Consider the following 27,157-nt stretch of genomic DNA (forward strand, 5'->3'; position numbering starts at 1 on the left):
AAAGGCTGAGCGGGAACTGAGACTGAGATGGGCTAGGATTTACAACTGCCCCGCTGCCCTGAGGGGCAGAGGATAGTGCCCTCCCGCGTCCAGGCAGGGCCCACCCTCCCAGAGTGCAGAGTCAGGAACCGACAGCCGCCTTGCACCTGGGCCAATCACAACCTTTTCTCAGAAAGAGGTGGGATCAAGGGGGGGGTTGACTCTTCCCTTGTCCCCGCCCCTCTAGGTGAAGTAACCAGTCGCAATCCTCCTAGAGCAAGCGAGCGCAGTCGGGAATAACCAATTACGCCGCGAAACTTTTCGTGCACGTTTGACCCTGCCCCTCCAGCTGCGACAAAGATGGCGCGCAAGCTCCTGGGTTCTGTAGTTTTCAAGGGACCCGAAGGCCCCCAGTCTCGAGTTCGCCCTTACCGCCCCGCCCCTAGACGCTTCCACTCTGCTAGTACGCACGCCCAGAGCCCCAGCCCTGAGGCTAGGAGACGCGGAAGGAAGGAGGCGGGGCGATATTAAAAACAAAAAACAAAAAACAAAAAACCACCCTCAGCTCGGGAAGCGACAGTGGATGAGTCCGCTCCTCCCAGAAGGCGGTGCTGCCTGCCCGGGCAAACCACGCGGAGGGTTGTGGGGCGGATAGCTCCCCTCCTGATGGAGACTCTTAGAGTCGGGTGGGCGGGGGACTCCATATCCCAGCATGCTCCGCGGCAGGCCCGACCGGCCGCGACTCGGGGCTTGGCCCCGGCCCTAGCTCGTCGGCGGTGTATTGGGGCGCGTGGAGGCTGCAGTCACGGTGGCGCCCGCGGAGACGGAGGAGGGAATGAGTGAAGAGGAGCAGGGCTCCGGCATTACCACGGGCTGCGGGCTGCCCAGGTGAGCCGCCTAGTACCGATCCCTGCAGGGCGCATAACTTGGCACGGTGCGGAGGGAGTAGCGTCGCGGCCCCAGCATGCACCTGGCCTGAGGGTTGTTCCCGGCAAGCACTGGGGTAGTGGGCCGTGGTTCCCGGCATGCACCCCGGCAGTGGCCACAGCCTCCAGCATTAGCTAGTTCGGGGTTGGCCCGGTTCCCAGACTGCACTGGGGCGTTGGGCTTTATGCCCCCGACATTCAGTGCATTTGGTGGGTACTGGGGACCTGGCCTGCACTGTGTCAGGGGACATGCACTTCCAAACTGCACTGGGGTACAGGATCCCTCGCCTTAACTAAGACAAGGAACAGTGCTTTCCCCGCTTGCCCTGGGGCACTGGACCCTGCTTTCCCAGCCTGCACCTCTACTCCACACTGAACCCAGCCGGTGGCTGCCTAAGGTCCCCTGGATCCTATGTCCCCCGTAGTGTGCCTGGATCTGATATGGCAGTGCTTGGCCAGGTGGGTGCAGAAAGGGGAGGTGTGATGAGGGTTTGTGCCCTTCCCCCCAGTATAGAGCAAATGCTGGCAGCCAACCCGGGCAAGACCCCGATCAGCCTTCTGCAGGAGTATGGGACCAGAATAGGGAAGACGCCCGTGTACGACCTTCTCAAAGCCGAGGGCCAAGCCCACCAGCCTAATTTCACCTTCCGGGTCACCGTTGGCGACACCAGCTGCACTGGTGAGGAAGGCTTGGGCAGCCTGGCTGGGGTGTGCATTCACAGGGCCCCATTGGCTTTATTGCTTGGAATCTATTCACAGTCCTTTTCTCCAAGACCAGTGAGGGCAGGAGAGATTTCAGGGGGAAAATCCCTGACTGGGTTAGGAGCACAGGTCTGTGAGGAGGTGGGTAGGACTCGGGAGAGTTAGAGGAGCAAAGCCGCGCTGCCACAGTGACCCGGCAGATCGTTGTTATCCTGGAGAAAGAAGTAAGAGGAGATAAATCGAAATCTCAGTGCAGCATTTGGGGGAGTGAGTGCCCGCTGTGCTGGACTCTGCTCCAGGTGCTTAATCAAGTTCACACTTACCTTAAACCGTGGTCGGATCCAGCTGATGTAGGTGGTAGTATCCTCATTTTGAATCTGAGGAAACCGAGGCTCAGAGAGATTCAATGACTGGGGCAAGGTCACATGCCTAGTAGGTGGCAGAGCCAGGTTTTGCCTCTAGAGCCTGCACTCTTTCTATTTTTCCAGCCAGCTCTATTGAGAGGAAAGGAAGTGCTTCCCAGAGGAAAGTGAGGCAGAGAAAGAACCTCCAGACAAAGTGTCTGACCTCAGGAGGAGTTCTGCCCGGCATGGCTTGATTTGGGGAACTCATGGAAAGATAAGGGCCCTTCATGACAGCAGTTAGCATTAACACTTCCAGTCTTGGGCAGGGGGAGGTTGATGAGAGGGGGCTTGGTTGACTCCTTCTGGCTGTGAGGAGAGAGGCTGTGGGATGCTGGTTTCTCTTCTGTCCTTCCAGTGACCTCCAGTATTGCCCACACCCCCTCTCTCAGGTCAGGGCCCCAGCAAGAAGGCAGCCAAGCACAAGGCAGCCGAGGTGGCCCTCAAACACCTCAAAGGGGGGAGCATGCTGGAGCCGGCCCTGGAGGACAGCAGGTGAGGGAGGTACAGCCAAGGCATCCTAGAGGCTCTGTCAGGAACCCAGGCCCCTGCACCAGCCCCTCTGCCCCGTAGGCTTGGCCTCGTGACACTGAACCACGCTGACTTGACCTCTTCCTGAGAGCTTCCTCTGGAACCCGAGCAGGATGCTTCCAGGGCTCCTGCTGCTGTGAAGGATTCTGGGGGGCAATGGCCAGCCCCAGTGAGGGGTTATGGCTGTGGTTTGGGGCCCAGGTTGGGGCCTGGGGAGGGGGAGGGGTGGAGGCTGAGGCTGGAGGGAGCTGCTCGCCAACATACTTCCCCTCTCCAGCAAGATGGCATATTCCGTCTTCCATACTCAGGTTGGTGTTTGTTGCTCCCGTGGTTCTTGGGTAGGAAGAGACCCTCCTCCCGCTTTTCTTAGTCTTTTTGATCAAGTGTTTGGCAGCAAAAGATCTCAGGAGGAACTGGTGGTTGAGCTTCCCTGAGTTTTTGTCTCTAGTGGGAAGAGATTTTCTTAGGGGATGGGCAGGTCAGGAGGACCTGGGTCCCACACCCTTTATTCCCCACCCCCACCCCACGTGGGTGTGAATCAAAGGCCCCCTTCCCCTCGGGAAGTTCTTTTTCTCCCCTAGACTCTTCACTGCCTGAGGACGTGCCGGTGTTTACAGCTGCAGCGGCTGCTATTCCTGTTTCATCTGCTGTCCCAACCAGGTATCTTGTGTTTCCTGCCTGCCCTGGGGGGGCGGGAAGGGGTCCTGGCTCCTGGCCCCTAGCCCTTGCACCCAGGCTGGTCAGGCATGAGGAAGTCTGAGTGTAAACAGAGGATGGAATAGTTGGGGACCAGAGTTTGAAGAATTTGCACCAGCTGGTAAGCTCTTGAGATGGGAGGTAATTTATAATTTTTCAGTAGCCACATGGTTGATGTTAAAGGTCTTGCAGGCCCCATTTTCTTCTGAGTTGGCCACATGATGGCCCTGTGTTTGAGTCCCATCAGGTGCTTCTGGGGACTGGACATACACCCCTCTCCACTGTCCTGGCGAGGCGACAGTCAAGTGTTCCGGAAAATCGAAATGGGCCTGGGAGCTGGAGGAGACCTTGCTGGGGTGGGAGGGGCAAGAGAGCCGGCTTGACGTTTGGAGAGACAGCTGCCTGCCTGGTGGGGAGTAGGGAGATGGCAGTGGGGGAAACCAGAGCAGGGCTTAGGACTCATGGGCAGCCGCCGAAGGAGCCAGCCCCCTCAGCTTTGGCCCTGGGCCCATTTTCCTTCAGGAGCCCCCCCATGGAGGTGCAGCCCCCTGTCTCCCCTCAGCAGTCTGAGTGCAACCCCGTTGGTGCTTTGCAGGTGTGTCCCCATCCTCATTTCCCATGCATGCCTGTCTTCCCTTGTACCAGGGGCCATGGGGGTAGCTGATGTGGGGCTGTTACCTTGTTCTGAGGGCTTCTCCCACCCCTCCTTTATTCCTTCTTTAACTCCGAGTCTGAGGCTTCCAGGGTGGGAGGGGGAGAGGATGTGAGGACTCTTTCTCACTGTCTTGTGCACCCTTGTTTCTCCCTTCCAAGGAACTGGTGGTGCAGAAAGGCTGGCGGTTGCCTGAGTACACAGTGACCCAGGAGTCTGGACCAGCCCACCGCAAAGAGTTTACCATGACCTGCCGGGTGGAGCGTTTCATTGAGATTGGTAACTGGGCAGAGGGGAGTTCCTGTAGCTACTGTCCATCCCGCAGCACCCCAGCCACAGCCACAGGCAGCTCCCAGCCTCTCTCTGCTTTCCTGGCGGAGACCCCCAGCTTGGCTCCTTCCTCCTAGCTTTCTCCTTGCACCCTGTCCTGCCCTCCTCTTTTGGCCGGCTAGGTTCTCGGACGCGGAGCAGGTCCTGAGCTCCTCTTTTCAGTTGACATCCCCTGAGCGGGTGGAAGCACTGCGTCTGTTGGGAACCATGATTCAGCAACCCTCTCCCCCTTGCAGGCAGTGGCACTTCCAAAAAGCTGGCAAAGCGCAATGCAGCGGCCAAAATGCTGCTTCGCGTGCACACGGTGCCTCTGGATGCGCGGGAGGGGAGTGAGGCGGAGCCTGAGGACGATCACTTTTCCCTCGTGAGTGCCTTGTGGGCCGGGCCCCGGGCTCCGTCCCCCACGCGGGGGCTGGGCACTGGGGGCTCGGGTCTGTGACCTGCAAGTGAGCCTCTCGGGGTCCCAGGGCTGCTTCCGCCCTTTCTCCTACCAGACCCAGGGTTTCTTGGGCCCCCTCTCAGCCTCAGCTATAGGCCTGCATGGTGAGTGCGCTGGGGGAGGGAGCTGGCCCAGGGCAGGGGCCCTGTAGGCTTCTGTTACTGGAATGAGGAAGGCTGCCTGGCCATCCGGTCCACGGTCTAATAGCTAGAGGTGGCCACACAGGGGTTGACTGGGGGAGGCAATGGGAGGAAGCGTCCTTTGGGCTTTTCTCTCCTTGGACATAGGATGTCTGTTAAACGCTTGGGTCTCAGAGTCCCTGGCTGCATCCTCCTTCCTGTCCCCATCTTGTCAGGGTGTGGGCTCCCGTCTAGATGGACTTCGGAACCGGGGCCCAGGCTGCACCTGGGATTCTCTGCGGAATTCGGTGGGAGAGAAGATCCTGTCTCTGCGCAGCTGCTCCGCGGGCTCCCTGGGCGCTCTGGGCTCTGCTTGCTGCAGTGTCCTCAGCGAGCTCTCTGAGGAGCAGGCCTTCCATGTCAGCTACCTGGATATTGGTATGGTTACTGGGGGGCGGGGGGATGGTGGGACTGGACCCGAGCAAGTATGGATGGGAGTAAGGGTTCGGGAGGGCATGGTGATGACATGGACACCCCCTTTCCGGTGCTGCCTTCCTGCCTAGCACTGCCTCCCTCTTCTCTCTTGGTCTGCAGAGGAGTTGAGCCTCAGTGGGCTCTGCCAGTGCCTGGTGGAGCTGTCCACACAGCCTGCCACCGTGTGTCACGGCTCTGCAACTACCAGGGAGGCAGCCCGAGGCGAGGCTGCACGCCGCGCCCTGCAGTACCTCAAGATCATGGCGGGCAGCAAATAAAGCCCCGGCTGGACTCGTGGACATTCGTCCTTTGCTCCCTGCTCTTCCTGCCCCCGGCCCGTGCATCTGCCCAGCTCTGGTACCCCCTGGAGGTGCCACCTCTACCTCTGACACAGACTGCCTGCCTGCAGGCTGAGGAGGGCACAGGGCCAGGAACCAGGGGCCTCAGCTGGCCCGGGTTCTGTCCTCACGTAACTGGTAATGAAGAAGGGGAATGAAATCGGGAGCTCTCCAGTAAGAGCCTCAAATAAACGTGCTGCTTTTTGGATTCTTAAACCCTGCTCTGTTTCCCTGAGTAGTCGGTGGCAGAGGTTAGCACCAGGTCACTTCCCCTGGTGTGCCTCCCCACTTTGCTCCCCACAGGTCCCCATGTTTGCCTTTCCGGTGGCAGGAGGTTGGGTGCACTGACCTCTGGGAACTCCATCGCCTGTTCCTGGAGAGCTTGGTTTGGCAGAGACGGAGGGGACTGTGGTTCTTGTCTTGGAACTCCCTCCTGGCCCTCTGTCTCATACAGACAGACACGCACACTGATTCAGAAGCCAGACAGCTTTATTTGGGGGGACACGTGGCACTTTCGGGTGTGGGCCTTGCATGCAAACATCAAAGGATGGCATGTCACTTCTTCCCAAAGCGCTGAGGGGCAGCCAGGCTCCAGAATGGGGAGCTCAGCCTTTCGTTGCTCCAGGAGCCCCGGGTGTTTCTGCCAAACCTTAGGAGAGATCCATCCTCAGCTGTAGGCCCTTCCAGTGCCCCCCTTCCCCGCTGCCCTCCCGCCCCTCTCACTCTGGCCCTTGCCTTGCCCATGTCCCTCTTAGACTCACCTCTGGGGCTGAAACAGGAAGGCTGGACTCCGGCTGGGTCTCTGCATGGCCTGGAGCAGGGAGCGCAAGAGTGCCCCGGGGGTCTGGGCATCCTGCAGTGGGCGAGCGCCACGGTCTTCCTCCTGTGGTACAGGGGCATCCGGGAAGGAAGATGGGCTAAGGCCTTGGGCGTTTCGGTCACGAGGGGAAGGGAGTGGCTTCCGGGGGCAAGTTGTAGGAGGCTAAGGAGTCATTTTCTCAGATGTGAGGACCCAGTGACCCTGGCAGCCAGGGAGTATTTGAACCTGGAGTACAATTCTCAAGCTGAGGTACAGGAAAATGGTGACAAGGGGGTGGGCATGCTGACTTACCGTGAAGCTCTGGTCCCCTTCATCCTGGCCCCCTGGTCCTTCAGCGCGGCCCCAGTCTGTTACTAACAGCAGCAGCAGCACTGCTGCCCGTCTGGAGTCCATGCTGCCATCTGCCTTCCTTTGGCCACACCCGCCTCTTATACCTGCTGTCCCCGTTCCTCACCCCCGACAGCAGCCTGAGGGGGAATCTAGAGCAGGCAGTGGAAATGCACAGCTCCATGAAGAGCTGTCTGGGACCGCCCCCCACCCCAGCCCCGCTTTCCTCTGGCCCCCGTGGGACTTCCAGCTCTCAGCCTCCGGCCCCAGCCCCTAAGCCTGGAGTTATAGACTTTATTAGATGCATAAATCCTGTCTCCAGAGCTCAAGAAGCATCATTAATTGCAGATGCTTTGTCAGAGCCAGGCCCTGGGGGACCTTCAAGAACTCCCAATCCCTCAACAGGTTGGAGAGCAACAACTGATCACCTCCTCTTTCCTAACTTGTAGAATAAAAGCATAGAGACAGTCCTGTCCGGCTAGGCATTATGTCCTAGGAAGGAAGGAGGGAAGCCAGGGTCAGAGTCAGCCAGGATGACCCAGTCTGGTGACTGGAGAGGCTGCAGGAAGGACCACGCAGCCCATTCACACCCATGGGTATGTACGTGCCTGTTGGAGGATCAAAAATGGAATCACTACTCTGAGATTTGCCTGTGGATAGAAAAGTGAGATACAGGAGACTAAAAGGTTTCAGAGCCCCCAGAAAGTGGAGATTGCTTCAGATGTCTGTAGACAGACCCCCATCTTCACTTGCACTGTTGAGGACCTGCCTCACTTCAGCCTAGGGAGCAGTGCTCTGCAGCTGAAGCACTGCTGCCACCCTGTGGTCACAGCTCTGCATTGTCAGGCCCGGCCATTTCCTTTTTCTGGAACAGAGTTTGTTGAAGGGTAGGGTGGCTGGAGGTCCTCAGGCCCTGACCCCACCGAGTCCCAGAAAGGCAGGGGCAGGATACTGGGGTGCCCACCTCCCTCTAGTCACTCCAGCCTCTGCCTGGCTCTGGCCCTGACCTACTGGGGCAGGTGCCTAGAATGCCACCTTAGGAAAAATCAGTCACTGCCTCTCAGGAAGCGTTCCTTCCAAGTCATCTGGTACAGTTTCCCTTCTGATCCTAGAGTCCCTTCCTCAGCAGTCCCACCAGTGTGGCTCTTGATGCTGCAAAGGTGCCATGACATAAAGGGCCTGTGAATCAGACTTTGACAAGATGCTTAGCTCTCTGTAAGAAGTTTCTTCACCTAAAACATGGCAACGTTAAAAGGAACCACTTCCTACGGTGAGCATTATTTGAGATACTTTTTGTAACCCATGCAGCACAGGACCTGGCATAGAGCAGGCTTCCTCACAACGTTAGCTGTGATTCTCCTGCGTCCTGGGGAACTTGCTATCTCCTCAGTCCAGACAGAATCATCCTTGCAAGGAGCTGGCTTTCATCTCCCTGTGGCCTCCACCAGGGGTCCTGGTTTCCCTCACTCTCAGAGAACACTTCTCATCTTTCATGTTACAAGCCTTTCCCATGTTTGAGGACAGATTTCATTCTTCCTTCCTTCTTTCTTTCGTCTTTCTTTGTTCAAGCGGAAGCGTTCCCCCTTCTTTAAAGTGAGGCATCTAGAAACCAACTTACACTTAGGATAGGTAGGTTAGATCAGGTTTTGATACTCACGTCTATCAATGCAGCCTAAGCTAGGGTGAACCTTTTTGTAAGCTTTGTCTCACCGCTGGTCCCAAGCATAGAACCTGACATTCATCATCATTACATCTTGTAGTTTCACCACTTCTTACATGGGAGCATCAAGTCCACGAGGAGATGGTTCTTCTGTGGGAAATGGGTCCTGCGCTGTATCAAGGTCCTTGTCCATTCTTATCTGACCAAGTTCAGAGGAACAAGGTGTGAGGGTAGATGGGGTGCTGCAGAGCCGTTCCAGGGTCAGAGCCATTTTAATCCAGCTCTTGCACTTCGCTGTGTGCCTTGGGCAAGTGTCTCAAGCTAAACCTCGGGTCATCATCAGTATCATGAGGTAACTGCTCCTGTTATCAAGAGGTTTTGTGAACAGTAAATAACTTGATGAATGCAAAGCATCTAGCACTCCACCTAGCACACAGTAGGCACGCAATAAATGTTTACCCTCTGTGATTTCTCTGATCGCCAGTTACAAGTGGATCTGAGCTGAGGCTGCATTCAGAAAGGGGCTGGTCTAGCTGCTTCCCGTGTCCTGGATGGAGGTGATGGGTCTCTCCTTTGGCTAGAAGTTGGAATGGGTTAATTCTTTTAACTTGGGAAACTGTCCTCCCTTCAGTCTCATCCCCACCTCCAAAACCTCTCAATCTTGGTTTCGGTACTTGGCTTTCAGCAACTTCCTTTACTACTCTCTGGACTCCCACGTGCTTCTGACCACCATGAAGACCACCACTGCCTTTCCTGCTCCGCAGGGGAGACTGGCACTCCCTGTCTGTGTCAGTTACACCGAACACCAGCCACAACAGCATGTACATCTCCTCTCTCCTACTGGAAACCCCTCAGAGGTACCCAGCTATCTCCTGGTCAAGTTCTTTAGCCTGGTCACCCTCCTCACCTGTGGTATCAAGGAAGACACAGATGCAAGGAATTAGTAGTGACTGCCCCACACCTCCCCATAGTTCCTGAGCACTACCTATTTTTTTCTTGTAAACTATCTTGCCTGTTTCTAAATAAACTCCACCTCTCATTTCCAGACTCCCCTCCTCCCCACACACACAGAACTCATAGAATCATAGAGCACTTCTTCTGTCTGCGTCTAAGTGCACTCCCCAGGCATGCTGGAAACTTCTTGAGGGTAGGGCTTATTATTTTTTAATTGCGGGGGTGGGGGACATAACACTGAAAGGTTAAGAGGCCACTTGCCTTCCACCGCCCTCCAAGCCCCATTCACGCAAAACACACAAGTTCTCTAGTGACGGTTCCCATGATGCCAAGGGCCCTCGTCCCTAAGGGCAGTGCACAGATCTGAGCCTTCTGTTGTGTTACGTAATTTATACAAACCACCCACCTCCCCTAGGCTGTGTCTTCCCCTGCATAAAAAGGAGGGATAAGAATGCCAGCTGTTTCTGTCCTAAGAAATGGGAGAGTGAAGATCGCAGACATGAAAGCCCAATGAATTCCCAGAAAGAATGGACAATGGGACTTGTAGATCAGAGTATTGAAACATCAGACGGAACAGTGCTTCTCTTGATAGTTTAATGTTATATTTGCAGCATAAATAAGGCACAATATATGTCAGGGCAAGGGAGGGGGGAGAAGGCATGGCTGGGGGATAACTGCTATGTGGCAAGGGGGAAGGAGGAGGGACGGTCAGGGAGAAGAGAGCGAAGCCTCTGCCTCAGCCCCGTCCCAGGAGACTGTGAGCCTGCTCACAGGGATCATGCTGAAGTGCGTGGAGGGGAAGGGAGAAGACAGTTGCATAACAAAACAGCCTGTAGCACTGCATCCTCCCACCTGTCAAAGTCCACCACTGGGGACTGGGGAAACCCAGACCCAGAGTCAAGTTCCTTGATGACATGGAGAGGTGTTGCTACATGTCAAGATATACAGATGAACAGAGATATAACCATAGGCACACACAGCTTTTCAACAGATACCATGTCAGGAGGCTGTAGCCTCCACTGTTGGGGCTGAAGGCTCATCTCCCTGCCTGAAAGGTGTGTGTTGGGGGCGGGGTGAGTGGGAGAACAGGACAGCCGGTCCTTCCTGTAACAAAGAACATGGAGTGACCAGTCTGCAAGGGGATATGGGACAACTCCTGTCCAGACCCACGCAGGGCAGATTTTAGGAGTAAGCAGAGGAAGACAAACCTAGATTTTGAGATGAGTGACATTGTTGTTGTTTTAATGGGAGTGGAGGGAGGGACTGGAGGAAATGGAAAAACATGCTAGTGCTAAGGCAGAGGATGGTACTTAAAATATCCTTGATACCCTGTAAGAATCTCCCAGCTTGCCCCTAAGGCAATGGTTCTCAAACTTTAGTGTGTGTTAGAATCACGTTGAGTGCTTGTTAGAGCCCATCCCGAGTTTCTGATTCAGTATGTCTGGGATGGGGCCTGAATGTGCATTTCTAACAAGTTCCCAGATGATGGTCCTGCTGGTCCTGGACTACATTCTGAGAACCACTGCCCTAAGGGAAAGTCAATGAAACTAGTGCTCAAAGCCATTTCTTACAGCGAAATCCTCACTCACCAGTAGTTAACGCTGATGAGATAGCTCTGTGCTACCAGCCCCCATTAAAAAGAGAAACGCTAGCAGCTACAATACAAACCTGCATCTACAGAGGATGTAAGCTGCCTTAAGCTGCCCTACTCTCCCCAGCCTTTTCTCATTCCAGGGAAGAACTTTACCCCAAAGACACACGAATGAACTGGTATGGAGGGTGGGAATGTTGGCTAGCAACCACCTACACTCACCCCTGCTGGGTCACCACCCTGGGATGGTGAGGATTTATGTCTGCGTGCACTTGCATGTGTGCAAACAGAAACAGAAATCAGTCTGTACTATGAAGGGAATGATTAGGGTTGTGGGAGGCTGAAGTAGGATGGGGGGCCTCTAATCTGCCTTAGGATCCTCACCTGTCCTGCTCTTCCCTCCGCCCCAGTCAAACAAAAGTCTAAAGAAAGCAGAAAGAGCATATCAACAAAGGCATATGTGATACAGCTAGGAGGACTGGATTCTAAACAGACTGGTTATGACATTAAAAAAAAAAAAGTGTACATTTCCTTCCTGTGTATACAATGTACAATATTAATGAAAAATAATGATTTGGGGATGGGAAGGAAAGAAAAGGGAACTTCGTGGGGAAGAGCTGTCTTAGGGCTAGCACCTTTAAAGGAGCCTCTCAGTGTGAGCAAACGGGGGACTTAGGGACCAGAGGAGGAATATTTTGGTGTCTACTTGGTGGTTCAGGCTGTAGATGGGGTGTGGTTAGGGTTAAGCACCCTGTCTACCAGAATGGGTGGTGCTGGAGGGCAGTAAGTCAGCAAAGGAACTGGAACCACGGAACAGGCACAGGGAAGGCAGCAAAATGAGGTTCAGTTAGGCCATCTCCTCTTTTACTGCCACCCAGAGTGTACACAGTCTAGGACTTCGGGCCGAGGAGAGGAGCAGAGGCCGAAGGAAGCCAGATTTGGGTGTACGGCCAACAGGGAAAGATGAAGTAAAGGAGGCTGTACTCTTTCTAGTCCTTCCTCATAGTGTGGGAGGCTTTCAGACTCTTCAACTCTAAGCAAGCTTTCTTTTAAGACAATGGGGCAGTGCCCGCTTCGGCAGCACATATACTAAGACAATGGGGCATTAAGTCTGTGGACCAGAAGACCTGGCTCTGGCCCCTTTCTCTATGGCCTTGGGTTTCTAGCTGCTGTGTCCTTGGAGTGAAGTGGGAGGCCTGAGTCCTGTGTTCACTTAGAAGAGTCCTAAGGCATCCACATTCCCAGTCCCTTTTAGAAAGTGTCTTCCCTTAGGCCCCTAGAAAGGCCATGTTCCTTAAAAAGAGCTAAGTGACACCCTCCATGATGTTCTGGTCCAAAGGAGTCTGGAGGGCAAGGAGCAGGGGAGAGTGGCCACACAACTGGCTGCAGTAACAAGGTAAATGTCATTCCCCTTGACTACAGGAGAGACTTCAGGGCAAGCAATCGCTCTGCCTTCTTAGTGAGACTAAGGACCAACTGAAGAGCTGTCTGGGGTGGGGGAGGTCCTGTCGTTGTTCCTTCCTCATTTCACTGCTGCTTTACTACTAAGGTTCTGCCAATGCCTCTCGGTTAGGTCCCCAGTACTAACTTCCCACTGATGAAAATGAAATAAGGACTCAAGAGAATTAGACATGGGGATTAAGAAACTAAATAAGACCCTCTACATAAATTAGCCATCCTACACAGGGACAGACTGGCAGGACTCAAACTTCCTCCAAGGCCAAGCAGTGAGGCAGGGCCTGTGTGCAGCGACAAACTGATTCTTAACTTGAAAAACACATGACTGAAGGGGGAAGAAAAACAGTCAAGGGTCTTATGAAGGCTCCTTAGGAGCCATAAACGCAGTCAAGCTTTAGGGCAAGGCTACAAGTGGGAAATAAAGATAACAAAAAATGAAACACAACTAAGGCAGGAGAAAATCCCAGGGAGCAGCCATCTAAAGGAAAAGTCCTGAGCACAAGTTATGGCTGTGAAGTTTTAAAGGCAAGTGGAGTCCCTGGAGGTGGTAACCTGCATCCTGACCATCTGCCGTGCCATTTGCTAGTCTGAGTCACCTCAGGGGCTGTTCCTGTTGGGTCCTGGGTGGGGGAGGATGAGAAAACCATGTTTTCTCTCCTTTCTCTTCACCAGGTGTGGCTTCTTCAACACCAGCTCTGAAAAGCAGGAGGGGAAATTAAAAACAAATGCAGTAGAACATGTCCTCTAACTGGCTCACCAGTTTATCAGTCTGAGGAGATGGGAATCTCGTAGCTTAGAACATTTCCTCATTCCTCTACGATAGCCAATTTTGGAAGATAAAATAAGAAAGGAAGCTGGCAGTCACTCTGTATGCATGTATAAGATGGAGGTAGGAGAGAGAGAAAAGGACATTATTGGCTTGGGCAGATGGCAGAAAGTGGCTCTGGGACAATTGGAAGGGCTTCATACTGAAGGGCTATTAAAGCTGACCTATCTATCCACAGGCCTCTGGCTTTGGACTGCTTCCTATGGCCTTGGTAGAAATTGCATAGTTCAGAGCCAAAGGAAGATGAGGAGTCTGAATGGGGAAGAAAGAGGGACAAGAGGGATGAATTTCCCCCCCTGCAACACAACTTTTCAAAGTAAGAATGGCTGAGAGCAACAGTCACCAATTTCCCAGGCAGGTCAGACTCTTCAACGAGCAGGGCTCTTCTGCTGACATCAGTGCTCCACCTTCCCTTCCCGTGCCTCCCCCCACCCTAACTTATACTCAAGAAAACCCACTCAGGACCTCGGCTATGATGCCTCAGGGTCCTGGGGCGTAGACTATGGAGAAGCATTGCATCCAGGGGGCAGAGAGAAGAAAAGAGCTAAAGAAACGCTACAGAACCAGAGAGACCTAGTGGCTAGGCTTGGAGCCTAGTGAAAGAGAGCGAAGGCAGATCCAGTGAGGACCAGTTGTGAATACCAGACCCTCACTCAGAAAAGAAGACAGATGTGTGAGACTGAGAGATGGGGGGCGAGGGGAGGTGAGGGAGCACAAGAATCCCCTACAGGACAGCTTCCAGAGGGCTGCATCAGAACTAATTATAGAAGAGAGACAGAGGCAGGAATGCAGGCAGGGGCACGAAGAGGGAGAGGCAGGAGTGGAAAGATGACCAAAAGCAATCTGTATGCTTTGGCTAGTAAACTCTTGTAAAACATAAAAGAATCAATCTAGTAACTTGATGGAACAAGCTTTAAACTACATTGTTCCTGCCTGTCCTGATGATTAGAACCGAAGGAGGATGGAGTGGGGGATGGGAAGGGAACCAGCCAGTCAGATCCTGGGCTCTTTCCCTTTTCACTACCAAGCACTATCTAATAAGGCCACAAGATGAGGTTGCCAAGGCTTAGTGGGAGGTGGAAAAGACCCCACCACTAGACTGGGAAAACTCAAGACATAAAATGAGGTACCCAAATAGCTCTGGAAATAAATGAGAAAGGACTAGACCGTTTGAGGTTTCATTTCTCTGTTTTTGTTTTGGTGGCAAGTAGGGAGGATTAAAGTTTATGGAAGAGCTGGGAAATACTGCTACTTCATACATCAAAGGTAACCTCACATTCTCCATAAGTGAATGTTTTAACTAGAATTTACGGAGGGGGAAAAAGGCATAAATAAGCAGCTACTGGGAGACAAAGTCCTGAGTCCATGGGGTGGCTAGGGATGGGTCAGCCATTGATATGCCATCAACTCTAGCCTCCCTCTACCTAGTAGGAAGTGGCATGCTGCTAAGAATCAAGAAGGTAATAGCCATGGCTTGGTGGAAAGAGAGGGAACTGAGAAACCGAAACCTAGAAGTACAAGGGTTAGTGTTAAAAGAGACAGGTACACGTGCATGGGCAGGGATGATTGTTCGGACCATCGGGAAAGGCCTTTGGCTGTGGGTACATCAGAAACTTCCCCCTTGGGGTATGATCTATGTGGCTCTGGGGCTTGGAGGCTCCTAGTACAGGTGTCAACGTAAATGACCATGTGAGAAAAGCCCCACATCTGACCATTACTCACAACACACAATTTCCCCCCCATACTGCCATGTCCAAGGCAGATGGGAGAGGATAAGATGACATCTCTCTTGGCTCTCGGGCGGGCGAGCTCTGGCTGGGGACCTCTCCACCAGGGGAGGCATCATCTGCCCGCAGACTGAGACTGTGGGGTCATGATCACATGCGACTGTATGGGCATGCTCAGTTCTGTCCTTTGGCTGGCCATCTGAGTGAGGACTGAGGTGGCCACAGCTTCAGCTGCAGAGCGAACGCTGAGGCCATTGCTCGGGGCTGTTGCTGAGCTGTGCTGAATCACAGGGGCTGGAGAACCCGTTGGCTCTGAGCTTTCCTTGGGGCTTTCTGCCAGGAAGGAGGGCAAAAAGCAGAGAGCAAGTGGTTAGAACATAGAATGGGGAAATAGGCAGAACTACCTTTTGCCATAATTCTAAAGGGGCCCAAAGGAAAATGAAGCCCATGTTTTTAGGGGGGAAAACTTCCCAGAATCTTGGCTTCTAAGCCATAAATGGGCTAGGAAACTGGAAGTTGTGAGAAGAGAAGCAAGCTAGGCCAAAATTAACCCATCTATCCCCATAAAGCAAACCCCCAGTGTGTTAATTATACTGCCTGGCTTCTAGGTCTCTGCACAGTTCATTACCCTTATTGGAACACACTTCCTCTTATTCATGTCTTTGAAGGTGATTTAAAATAGATCTCTTTTTAGCTATCCTCTCTTATTAATGCTCACAACATTGCAATCATTCTATTATTTTTAATATTCCTTTAGCATGTAGTTGCACCATAGGTAAACCTGATAGATATCAAGCTACAATCAAATGATGTTACAAATGACCAGTCCTTGGCCAAGGTTCAGTCAACACAACCAACTACAAAGAGGTCTGTCAGACCCTCCTAACTATTAACTAGCTAGGCATTAACGATTTAACACATTTACTTTGAGTTATGCCACTCCACCTAAAGTGACAGTAACTTTTATTACTAAACACAAATGTCTGAGCTGCATACAAAGGTAACTCCATGTTGCTTAACATTCAAGGAGTTTCACTGAACATCAGATAGCCTCTCTGGCTACTTAAACAGAGATGTGTAGAATAAGGGCAAAATTTCAATAGTTGGTTGTATTTCTGACCTCCTGATAAATGCCTGAGTCTTCTTTCAGGATTCAAATACTACCTCCTCTGTGAAGCCTTCTTTGTTACACTCAGGAAATTAACTATTTCATCGTTTGTGCTTTCAGAGCATACATTCATTTATTCATCAAATATTTACTGAGTATTGCCCGTGTGCCAGGCACTAGGGTATATAAAGAATAGACAGGCCCCTTGTCCTCAGGAAGTTCCCAGTCTAGGGGCTCTTTGGGATACCTGTGCTTCCCTTACCCATGGCTGGACATGTTTATCTCCTCATAACCCTGTGAGTCTCTCAGAGATAGGAGAGTGTCTCGTTTGTCTTATGTCAGGTACCTACCACTATGTCCATACCACACAGTAGGAACTAAATACATCTTTGCTGTAACAAATAAGTAATTTCAAAGGTTGATTATCTGTCAGAGTTCTTGTAGGGACTGAATAGAAACCTTACTGTATATAGACTTCACACTGATAAATACTCAGTCCTTGTCATCCTTAGCCCATCAAAAGGACTGAAATAGTTGATCACTAAACTTCCTGAAACACTTTCTTACCTTGGCTTACAGAACACCGCACTCAGCTGGCTTTCCTCCTACCTGCTTGGCTACGCATTCTCAGTCTCTCTTGTGGGTCCCTTCTCATCTCTCTGACCTCTAAATATTGGAGTACCCAGGGCTCAGTCCTGGAACTTCTCTTTTTCTACCTATGTGCTCTCTTTGACAATAACATTTCATCCAGTTTCATGGCTTTAAAAGCTATCCATATTCTGCTGACTCCCCAAGTTGTACCTTCAGCCTTTCCTCTGAACTGCAGACCCATACAACCAGCTGCCTGCTTGACAGCTCCAGCTGCAAGCCTAAGAGGCTTCCAAACCTGAGCTCCCGATATACCACCCAGTCCATTTCTTCCTACACTTTCCCCTATCTCCATCAATGGCAACTCCGTTCCTGCAGTCGCTCAGTCCAAAACCTTTGGTGCAATTTTTGATTTTCTTTTTCCTCACATATACTGCCCCATCTGGCCGTCATCAAACCTTGTCACTCTATCTTCGAAATATATCCTGAATTAAATCCCTTCTCACCACTTTCACTACGGCCATCCAGTCCAAGGCTCCATCACCTCTTGCTCATATGACTGTGATAGCCCCACTAAGTGGACTGCCTGCTTCTGCCCATGCATTCCTCACTCTCTTAACAGAGTGACCCTGTTCAAAATAAGTCAGATCAGTCATGTCACTATTCTGCTGAAAACAACCCTCTAATGATCCCCAAAGTAGAGTAAAAGCTAAGGTCCTCACTATGACCAATGAGGCCCTAAAGGAAAATGCTTCCATTCCCTCCCCTACCTCATCTCCAAATAGTCTCCATTCCCCATTCTCTCCAATCCAGCCACACTAGCCTCCTTGGTGCTCCTAGAATGTGCCGGACACGCTCCCACTGCGGGTCTTTGCATTTGCTATTCCTCCCGCTTGCAGTACTTTTCTCCCATATTAATGCATGGCTAGCTCCCTCACTTCCTTAAGGTCTTGTCTAAAATTTCAACCCTGATGCTAACATTTCATATTCCTCTTTCTTGTTTTATTTTTGTCTTCCAAGCATTTATTCTTATCTAACATACTATATATATTGTACCTATTTATCTAGTTTATTGTCTGTCTCACCTACTAAAATATAAGCCCCTCACGGGCAGGGACTTTAATCTAATCTATTTGGTTCCCTATTATGTCCTCAGCATGTAAAACAGTGCCTGGCACAGAACAGGCTCAATCAATATCTGCCTAATGAATGAATGTACCCTGAAGTACACATTAAAATTAAAATTTAAATAGAGATGTTTAAAATTGGTGATGTGGTTACTCTTTTTCTATGGGAACACATCTCTGAAATGATAAAGACATTAGTGGAAAAATAATTCAATATATCAAAATTTGATAGCCAACATTTCTATGAATTTATTTAATTTGTAAAGGAAAATGATTTATTAGTTTTTACTGTCCATAAGCAAATTATTCACAGTAATTTTAATTTCAGGATTGTGCTTATCCAGAGCATGACTCTGTGACCAGCTCTTCCTAGCACTATATTATTTGTGCTCACAGATTACAAACTGAAACCAACATGAGCCCATCATTAGAAAGATAAAATGTACCAAACCTCAATGCTTAACAAACCCCAATGTATTATATCCTCTTGAAGCCAAGACAGTGGCTTTGGAATAAGAAGAGCTGGATGTGAATCTTGGCTTTGCCACTTCACCAACTGTGTAACTTCAGGTAAGTGACTAATCTGAGTGCAGTTTTCTTGTGTATAAACACAAGCAGGTAATATCGATTTCATGAGAGAACTGGGAAGATGGTTGAGTGCCTCACACAAAGTAGGTACCCAATACATATTGCTACCCTTTTTCTCCAGCTACAATAGATAATTAGGGTAACTATATTGTTCTCAAAAATTTTTTTTGATAGGACTGGTTGTTCCACAAAGGCTGCTCACTCGTCCATCTGGGCCCCCCAGAACATTCAGAATGGGGTTATAAAATTATAAAGCGTTGAGACACTCATTACACGCAGCGTACTGACTGACTGGTCTTGCTTAGGTTGTGAGCCACTCACCTAAGTAGCCTTGGGTCTTTTTCTGTAGTGCTGTGACTGGGCAGTCTTTATGAGCTAACAGCAGCTGTTTCAATTGAGCCACCTCATTGCGTAGTAATGTGACTTCATTCTGAGGAGGGAGGGAAGAAAAGAATATGAAGAAAATTTATGCTCCACTCTTGAACCCCCCGTAGCTATGCCCGAAGTGAGGACAGAATGCTGTCTGGATTCTCTCCCTCAAATCTGGGAAAGACCCAGCAAGGCTTTAGACGGCCCAGGGCCAATACAGCCACGAATTCCATGACAGGAGCTGCTTACAGTGATAGCAGGGATTTTAAATAGAAAAATGCCTCCTATTTAGGATAAATACGATTGCACCAAAATTAATAATGCATATGTCCTTTGATTAAGAAAGCTAACTTCCAGGAATCTATTTAACAGAGCTATCTACTCAAGTGCATACAATGTACACTGCAGCACTGCTGTTATGGCAAAAAATTAGAAACATTATAAGTATCCATACCTTATAACATAACTTACACTACAGAATGCTACACTGTACAGCTATTTACAAACACGAGGTAGGTCCTCTGTATACATGGCTAGATCTCCAGGAGATACTGTTTTATGTTACAACAGACAGTCCCTCCCTGACTCCCCCACAAAAGCTATAAATGAAAACAATATTAGAAATACATACATGTCTGGTAGGTACACACCAAACTTATCTACAAGGAAGAGAATGAGACTAGGAAAGACATATTGAAGAGAGACTTTATTTTTAATCTGTACCTCTGTGTGTGTATGTATGTGTATATTATATATATGTTATATAAATATATTACCTTTGTAATGGAATATTTTAATAAATAATCAGAAGAAGGGAAAATAATATTCAAGAAATTATCTGGGGACTTCCCTGGTGGTTCAGTGGTTAAGAATCCACCTGCCAATGCAGGGGACATGGGTTCAAGCCCTGGTCCGGGAAGATCCCACATGCCGCACGGGAAGATCCCACATGCCGTGGAGCAACTAAGCCCATGCGCCACAATTACTGAGCCCACACTCTAGAGCCCGCGAGCCCCAACTACTGAGCCCGCATTCTGCAACTACTAAAGCCTGCGCGCCTAGAGCCCATGCTCTGCAACAACAGAAGCCACCGCAATGAGAAGCCCGCGCACAAGTTAGAGTAGCTCCCGCTCGCCGCAACTAGAGAAAGCCCCGCACACAGCAAAGAAGATCCAGCACAGCGAAAAATAAATGAAAATATCTGTATTATAACCGTTCTATTTGCGTTTGAGTGGCTTTTTCTTTCTTTTCTTAAGCTGTGTTACCTGGGCAAATACTTTCCTTTTGGGTGTTCCACTACCCCTGTCAGATTCTACTAATGACTTAAAAAGAGCACCCTGGGGCGCTTAATCTAATTCCCTTCATCCAAACTGGTCTATGGATGACTCTTCTAGTAGCAGATTTGGGAGTAGTGGTAAGTGTCCTTTCCAGTCCCCGGGGAAGAGGTTTCAACTCTTGACTGTTAAGACATTCTTTCTGCATTCTCCCTGGCATATGTTCTGGATCTGTCTTAAAGAATTATCATCTTCTATCGTCCCACTACTTCCTGATTCAATCTCACTTTCCAGATTCAACAATCCTAATAATCACCCAGGACACACTCACACTCAGCTGAATGTTCTGAGACGTGAGTTCCTCAGCCTTCTTCTCTAGGGAGGACACCCACAGCTTCCGCTTTTGACGGCAGCGCGAGGCTGCGGCCCGGTTGCGCTCCAGAAAGCGCTGCCGCCGCTCATCTGGATCTTCATCCACCGTGCGCCGACGTCGCCCTCCAGTACTAGGAGTGGGTTGGGCTGGTGAGACCTGTTGCCCAGAAGGAAGAGGAGTTACTTGAAGGGAATGTCAGTCCTTTCCAAACTAAACCTGACGTAAGCTCTGGCAAAGATCTGGTAAAAGTATATACCAGTCTCTGTAACCACAGCGAGTCTCATTACTATGTCCCTTAGCTTCTCTTCTGTAGTAGTTCCTCATTCTGCCTCCTGTTTTCTTTCAGTTTTCTCAGTTCCATACTCTGATTATTTCTGAGACAGACAGATAGAAGTGAAACTAGGATCACTTTTTGTTTCTTAACAGGAAATCTTGTAGGCAGGGAAATTATAATCAAGGGAGGTGTCAGGGGAAATTTTAGGGAGACTATGGAATAAAAAATTGGAGAATCACCTATCTGATCAAGCAATATATACAAATAACTGTGTGCTACAAGTTTCAGAAAAGGATAAAAGATTTTACTATCAGTGAGATATGAACTATCATGGAGATATATGAATTAGTATATTCTCTTTTTTTTTGGCCACACCGCACGGCTTGCAGGATCTCAGTTCCCCGACCAGGGATTAAACCTGGGCCACAGCAGTGAAAGGCCAGAATCCTAACCACTAGGCCACCAGGGAACTCCCAATATATTCTTTTTATTTAAATCAGTTATTAATCATCCTCAGCAACGCCCCTGCTTCCTGCCTTGTTTGTTCTGTTTGTTTTTAAAGAGAAAAACATTTTTTAATCTCTTTACAAATTGGCGATTTAAGACTGTCTTTTGTTTTTAAACTTCAGGCTGATGTCTCTTGTCTCTAAAGCACTTTTGAATCATCTTCCTTTTCTGTTAGCTGGTATGTATTCAAAGAAGATAGACCAATTTTACAATAACGGTCAAAATTAAAATATAGAAAGGTCAACCATCTGTATAAAAGAAACTATGTAATGTAAAACAACGCCAAAAATAAATTCTTCCTGAATCTGTTGCTATTAGAGAACATCTATATTGGTAGTTTCCAAATGCCAGAGCTCACATTAGTTGCATGAGAATAAGCATAAGCTTATAAGAAAACAGAATCTTATTCTACTTCAGGCCCTACTGAATCATGTTCTCCATTAACACAGATAATGAAGAGATCATTTTATTTATTCAGATTAATATTCTCTCTCCTAAAAGAAAAAAAGTGGAGAGGAAATTTCAAACTTATTTTAATGAGCTACAGGCCTTGGGATCATTGCTTCTCACTGTACTAAGGGAAGTTTACACAAATTCTCCTGTGATTTTCAATTTCCTCTTTGTCCTGAGCTCACTGGAACACATGTAAAGATTGGTGCTTTAGGAGGAGAATGGGGAAAAGGAAATGATGGGTTCCTATTCTCTCATAGACAACTCAACAAGACATGCAGGGAATGGAGGTAAAAGAACAGACCAAGAGAAAGACAGGAAGAATAAGAAGGAAAGGAATTAGTGGTAACTAAAAAATAAGTCATGTCATTTCCTCAAGAGGGGAAGCAGCACAACTTGGGCAAGGGGACTACTGCTTTACCATTTCCAGAAGGGACTGGCATTAGAAGGGGTTACAGGAGGGTGGGCAGGCTTAGCTTCCAACAAGAAAACTCAGATGAAAGCTTTTGTTGTTGGCCAAGCTTTAAGGCAGCATATGGTCATTAAATGTTAGGACATGTGGTGGTAACTGATAAAGCAGGTGGTGACATCAGGAAAAGGGGATGGGCAAAAGATGTAACTCTAGAAACTGATCTCAGGTTGTTGTCACCTAACCAGTACAGACAATATGAAAACTGAGGCCTATTCAGTTTTCAAAGAAAATTAGTAAACTGAGGCCTCCCTGAAAAAAAGAGTTGGGCTTCTAAATGGGATCCCTCTGGCTTTTTTAAGACTTTAATTTCTCCTGATAAAAAGACATTCAATTGATGAGGAAAAAGTGTTTTTTGGGGGTGTGTATTTGTTTACTGAGCCATCTTAATACTGTGACATCACATTTTATTAATATACTGTTTTTCTTTTTTCTTTTTTTTTTGGCTGTGTTGGGTCTTCATTGCTACGTGCAGGCTTTCTTTGTTGTGGTGAGTGGGGGCTACTCTTCGTTGTGGTGCATGGGCTTCTCACTGTGGTGGCTTCCCTTGTTGCAGACCACGGGCTCTAGGAGTGCGGGCTTCAGTAGTTGTGGCACGTGGGCCCTAGAGTGCGTGGGCTTCAGTGGTTGCGGCGCATGGGCTAAGTAGTTACGGCACGCGGGCTCTAGGCGCACGTGCTTCAGTAGTCGTGGTGTGCGGGCTCAGTAGCTGTGGCTCGTGGGCTCTAGAGCGCAGGCTCAGTAGCTGTGGTGCACAGGCTTAGTTGCTCTGCGGCACGTGGGATCTTCCCGGAGCAGGGCTTGAACCCGTGTCCCCTGCATTGGCAGGTGGATTCTTAACCACTGCATCACCAGGGAAGTCCCTAATATATTGTTATTATCTGATTTTTGCTATAAATCTAATCAGGTAAGTTTTTTTAGGTGGGTGGGGGCTAAGACCTAAGATAGGAGAGACTAGGGGAAGCCTCCTTTGGTGTACAAAGTGGTTTGAAGTGAGGTCCTGTCACATTTTAGAGGGTTCTGCAGATACAGCATTCACATATAGAAATAACCAAAAAGCAGAAAACAAAAACTGAGACCTCCTCTGTGACAGTTCTGCATTATCCAGTCTGTTTGCATTTAGTACAACCCAAGGATGGATAAAGAATAGCGCATTTTGCTACTTTCAAACTGTCAACAAGAACCAAAGTGCAGGTAGACGCCCAGAATGCTGAAATCCACTCTTCTTTCATTTTCTTGCTCCTTGAAAAAACAGGTATGACTTAAAGAGTAATGGTGACACAAACTGGTTCCCCCATCCAAGGGTCTAAATGACCTGTGGCTGGGCAGGGGATGGGGCGTCAGGGTGCTGGACGAGGATCTGGCTTTGCTCTGGACGGGCTGTCACCATGGTGCTGGCAGTCCCCACCACCATTCCACAGCCACCGTTGATTGAGGAGACTTGGTGGGTTAGGGTAGCTTTTAGTCTCTGTAGGAAAAGATAAGGAAAAATAGCTTGTCAAGGGTGAGATTCTATCAAGGGTGAGAAGAGTGGGCTTAGATTTTATTACTGATGTTACAGACAACTAAAATTCCCACACTGATTTTCCCTTAACAGAGGGATTAAAAGAAAATGACAGGGAGAGAGAAGGTGCACATGATCCCTAAAATACCTACTCTGTCCCCTCACTATCATCCTGGGCACAGTTGGAGGGCGGGGGTTGCTGAAGCTATAGAGTCCAGATGAAAGCTCTCTCCTGGAACCTGGCCAGGGGCTGGTTATTACGCAGTTATTCACCTCCTGGCCAGCTCTCCTGCCCACTCATCCACCCCTCCATCTGTCACCCTGGAACTGAAACAGCAAGAGTTCCATTCCAAACAATCTGTGCTGCTTCTTTTCACTGCCATGGTCTATGTACCAGTCTCTAAAGGTGGAAGAGAGGAGACAGGAGTCATGAATCAGGGTCTTTTCTTCTCCAGACCCCACAACTGGGTGGGTCTTTAGCTCTGCAAGCCCCAGAAGATACCACTTCTTTCAGAAGGGCCAGCGTTGCCCCGGGCTGGGATGTACTCACCATCTTGGCTTCTGATGGCATAGGGTGGCCAGAGGGAGAAATGGAACCACTGCTGTTAACTGGTGGGCCAGGGATACCAGGAATGTTGGGCACCATAGACACAGGTCTGGCCAGCTGGATCAAGAGAAGGAAGAAAAACCAGAAGGGAACATAATGCTATTAGTGGGGCAACAGCTTCCCCAAATGAAGTGCTTTTGAGATTGGCACATTAGGGCCTGTACTATGCAACCTGCGCATAGGGCATGCAGAAACAGCCTGGGAAATACCATCCCCCATGGAGCACCACAGGATAGGGGACCTAATCCTCCAGTGCTATGACAATTTCTATGGGGAAGGCTGAGGCTGTATCTTGAGGAAAGTGGTGGGCAATTTGTGAGGTACTTAGTGCCAAGTGAAATCAACCAATCAGCAGGCTGGCAAAATCAATTCTTGGACCAGGAGCCAATTGTCCAGATGAGCCTTTGTCTAGTGTTCCATAGTGCTGGATTGGCAGAGGTTAGTGAAGAGTACGGGCAGGCTGCCATGTTCAACTACTACAGATCAGAGCCCACGTTTCCCTGGGGCTCATGTGTGTCTATGAGCATTCAGGTGGAAGGGAGGGGTTAATGTCTTGGTAGGGTTGGCTGCCCCAACTTCAGAGCTCACCGATATAACAGAAGGCATCTGTACCGGAGGCCCTGGCAGCACAGGCATGGTCTGTCCATTAGCAAGATGCATGACGAGAGGGAGGGAGCCAGTGGGAGACCTAGAGGAAATATGAAGAGAAATGCTCATAATACGGACCCTTTTGCCAATGATCCTCCGCCTATAATTACAGCAGATTTCCCAGTCTTTTCTAGTAGCGTTGTAAAATCCTGGCACCCTCATGAAGGTGGATAAAGCAGGGAATGCTACTTACCTTACCTTATAGATGGAGAGAAATCGCAAGATCTTTACACCTTGCAAATTAAATGCACCACTGAATTCAAGTGGGTGGGAAGCTAATCCTATTAAGAGTTTAGAACAATTAAATAAACATCCCTACCACTGGCATGTATAAATTCTGTCTTGCCTTAGGCAAGGAATACTTCGACCAAAGCTGCCATTTTGCAAAGCTGAATTATGTCATATGATAGCCAAATCTGAGTAAGTTCCTCCTGTTCCTTTCCACATTTTGCTCTACTCTGTCTAAGAAAGAAGCCATCCCTTTGTATTTTTCTTAGTGGGTCTAGAGAACAATAAACTTGAAGAGGCTGAAGCCTGATAACAACCTCTTAACCCATGGGTACCTGGGGACAGGATCTTAAGTCATCCCACTAGGAAATCTGTATGGGCCATGCTGGGAGTGAAGACAAAATTAGGAATAGCAAAGACCAAGAACCCTAACTGGGACTGAGGGGAACAACCAGACTTAAAAAGGATGACTTGGGCTTCCCTGGAGGCGCAGTGGTTGAGAGTCCGCCTGCCCATGCAGGGGACATGGGTTCGTGCCCCGGTCCGGGAAGATCCCACATGCCGCAGAGCGGCTGGGCCCGTGAGCCATGGCCGCTGAGCCTGCGCGTCGAGAGCCTGTGCTCTGCAACGGGAGAGGCTGCAGCAGTGAGAGGCCCGCGTACAGCAAAAAAAAAAAAAAGATGACTTAATGGGTTTCAGCGCCTCCATAAACATCCATATGATTGAAGCCAAGAACTAAATATATACTTCCCTGTGTGACCTCCACCACTATAATGAACTTCCTAAAGTTCTAAGGATTCTTCTTTTAGATCGAAGAAGTATTAAACCTCCAAGTTAAGGCAGTACACCACCAAATAAATTCTTGCTTGTCTACTAAAAAGGTAAAGAAGATTCTGTTTATGGGGTGAAAAATTTATGTTGAGAGACAATCTCAGTGACTTGTTTTCCTTGAGTATTCAGAAACAGTCTCTATTTAATCAAATAATTTCACACAGAGGAAAGACATTCAGGCTTCACTGTTTCTCCCTGCTCTCTTTACTTACCCCAGTTGCCTGTTGGATGGTGGAGCCTGTGTGATGACGGAGGTTGGGGAAGGAAGGGTTGGGTGAAGTGGATCATAGCCCAAGTGGAGAGGCAGGGAGCCAGGGCGTACGATGGTAGGTGTGGGCGTAGAGATCACAACAGGCTTTGGGGCAACATCCTGGGGAGAAGACACCAACAGATCACAAAATGCTTTAAGGGACTGCTTATAGGGAAATACATAGCTGGTAAAATCTAGTATAAATTTATTGGAAAGAGCACTTGGACTACTCATGTAAATCATGACCTGATTCCATCGTGATCATGGACCCATACCTCACTCACCCATTCAGTAGGAATGCTGAGTTAAGACCTTTTGGCTATCTCCCTTTCAGGGATGATGGCTATATGAGTGAGATGACAGTTGGCAGATCACTTGAAATTTCTGTAGAAGCACTAGAGTACCATATAAATTCTAAGGAGTGTTATAATTTTTTTTGACAGGCGACCATGCCGTGCAGCATGTGGGATCTTAGTTCCCCAACCAGGGATCTGCAGTGGAAGCGTGGGGTCTTAAACACTGGACCGCCCGGGAAGTCCCAGGAGTGTTATAATTTTTCATGATCTAGATACTCTCATTCTAAACTTGATGCTCAAGTGTCCACTGATCTCTAATGGGAAAAGACAGGTATAAGACTGGTGATAAGGCAACCCAATTGGTCTTAACCCAACGTCTCCTAGAGACCCCTTAAAGAAAGGGCTACGGAAGTTTGAATAATGATCATATTGTGATAAAACAAACTGCTTCCCATTGTTAAGTTGTAAGGACCTTAGACTGCCAGTGCCTACAGTGGCCCTGAAAACATCTCTCAACAGCCTCTAGGACCTGGTTGCTGATGAAAAGAGGAGGGGGGATACAGTTGTAATGTTTATGGAGAGGGTAGTTTTGAGATGTTAGCAAACCAGTTTTGGAGGGAGGTAAGATGAGGTACAGATGCTCTATCCACAGTGGATATTAAAATTAATAACCACTGGTAGCACAGTAGAGACTGGAAGGAGGTATGATGGGCCTT

General features: G+C 49.3%; 3 protein-coding genes across 7 annotated transcripts in view; 1 reads left to right on the forward strand and 2 right to left on the reverse strand.

Annotated features, from left to right (window-relative positions):
- The first annotated feature begins 695 nt into the window (after nucleotides 1-695).
- TARBP2 (TARBP2 subunit of RISC loading complex) lies at nucleotides 696-5,797 on the forward strand. Of its 2 annotated transcripts, none has more exons than XM_060024894.1 (9): nucleotides 696-867; nucleotides 1,415-1,584; nucleotides 2,401-2,503; nucleotides 3,104-3,199; nucleotides 3,758-3,830; nucleotides 4,049-4,166; nucleotides 4,454-4,581; nucleotides 5,012-5,213; nucleotides 5,370-5,797. In XM_060024894.1, the coding sequence occupies exons 1-9, from the start codon at nucleotides 815-817 to the stop codon at nucleotides 5,525-5,527; spliced, it is 1,101 nt and encodes a 366-aa protein (XP_059880877.1). In that variant the 5' UTR covers nucleotides 696-814; the 3' UTR covers nucleotides 5,528-5,797. The 2 variants fall into 2 exon arrangements, with proteins under 2 accessions (XP_059880877.1, XP_059880878.1); XM_060024895.1 differs by having other exon boundaries at nucleotides 772-867; nucleotides 1,420-1,584.
- Nucleotides 5,798-6,058: 261 nt separating this feature from the next.
- NPFF (neuropeptide FF-amide peptide precursor) lies at nucleotides 6,059-6,800 on the reverse strand. Its single transcript, XM_060024897.1, is given in 2 exon segments — nucleotides 6,059-6,236; nucleotides 6,349-6,800. Coding segments are annotated over 2 exon segments (546 nt in total). The 3' UTR covers nucleotides 6,059-6,142.
- A 1,929-nt stretch (nucleotides 6,801-8,729) lies between these two features.
- The window catches only part of LOC132433732 (cyclic AMP-dependent transcription factor ATF-7), a 92,677-nt gene continuing 74,249 nt past the window's right edge, over nucleotides 8,730-27,157 (reverse strand). For 3 of the 4 annotated variants that reach the window (XR_009521201.1, XR_009521202.1, XR_009521203.1), the window contains 8 exons: nucleotides 26,108-26,265; nucleotides 24,777-24,876; nucleotides 24,132-24,245; nucleotides 23,393-23,545; nucleotides 20,336-20,533; nucleotides 18,683-18,791; nucleotides 14,946-15,283; nucleotides 8,730-8,971 (listed from right to left, as the gene is read on the reverse strand). Coding sequence is in view for 1 of the 4 variants with exons in the window: in XM_060024896.1 (XP_059880879.1) it covers nucleotides 15,066-15,283; nucleotides 18,683-18,791; nucleotides 20,336-20,533; nucleotides 23,393-23,545; nucleotides 24,132-24,245; nucleotides 24,777-24,876; nucleotides 26,108-26,265 (1,050 nt within the window). In the remaining 3 variants the exon portion in view is untranslated. Of the gene's footprint in view, nucleotides 8,972-14,476; nucleotides 15,284-18,682; nucleotides 18,792-20,335; nucleotides 20,534-23,392; nucleotides 23,546-24,131; nucleotides 24,246-24,776; nucleotides 24,877-26,107; nucleotides 26,266-27,157 lie in introns of those variants that run through there. The other variant, XM_060024896.1, reaches the window with a different exon arrangement.

The sequence above is a fragment of the Delphinus delphis genome, chromosome 11 (assembly GCF_949987515.2).
Source record: "Delphinus delphis chromosome 11, mDelDel1.2, whole genome shotgun sequence".
In the NCBI taxonomy this organism is placed as follows: Eukaryota; Metazoa; Chordata; class Mammalia; order Artiodactyla; family Delphinidae; genus Delphinus; species Delphinus delphis.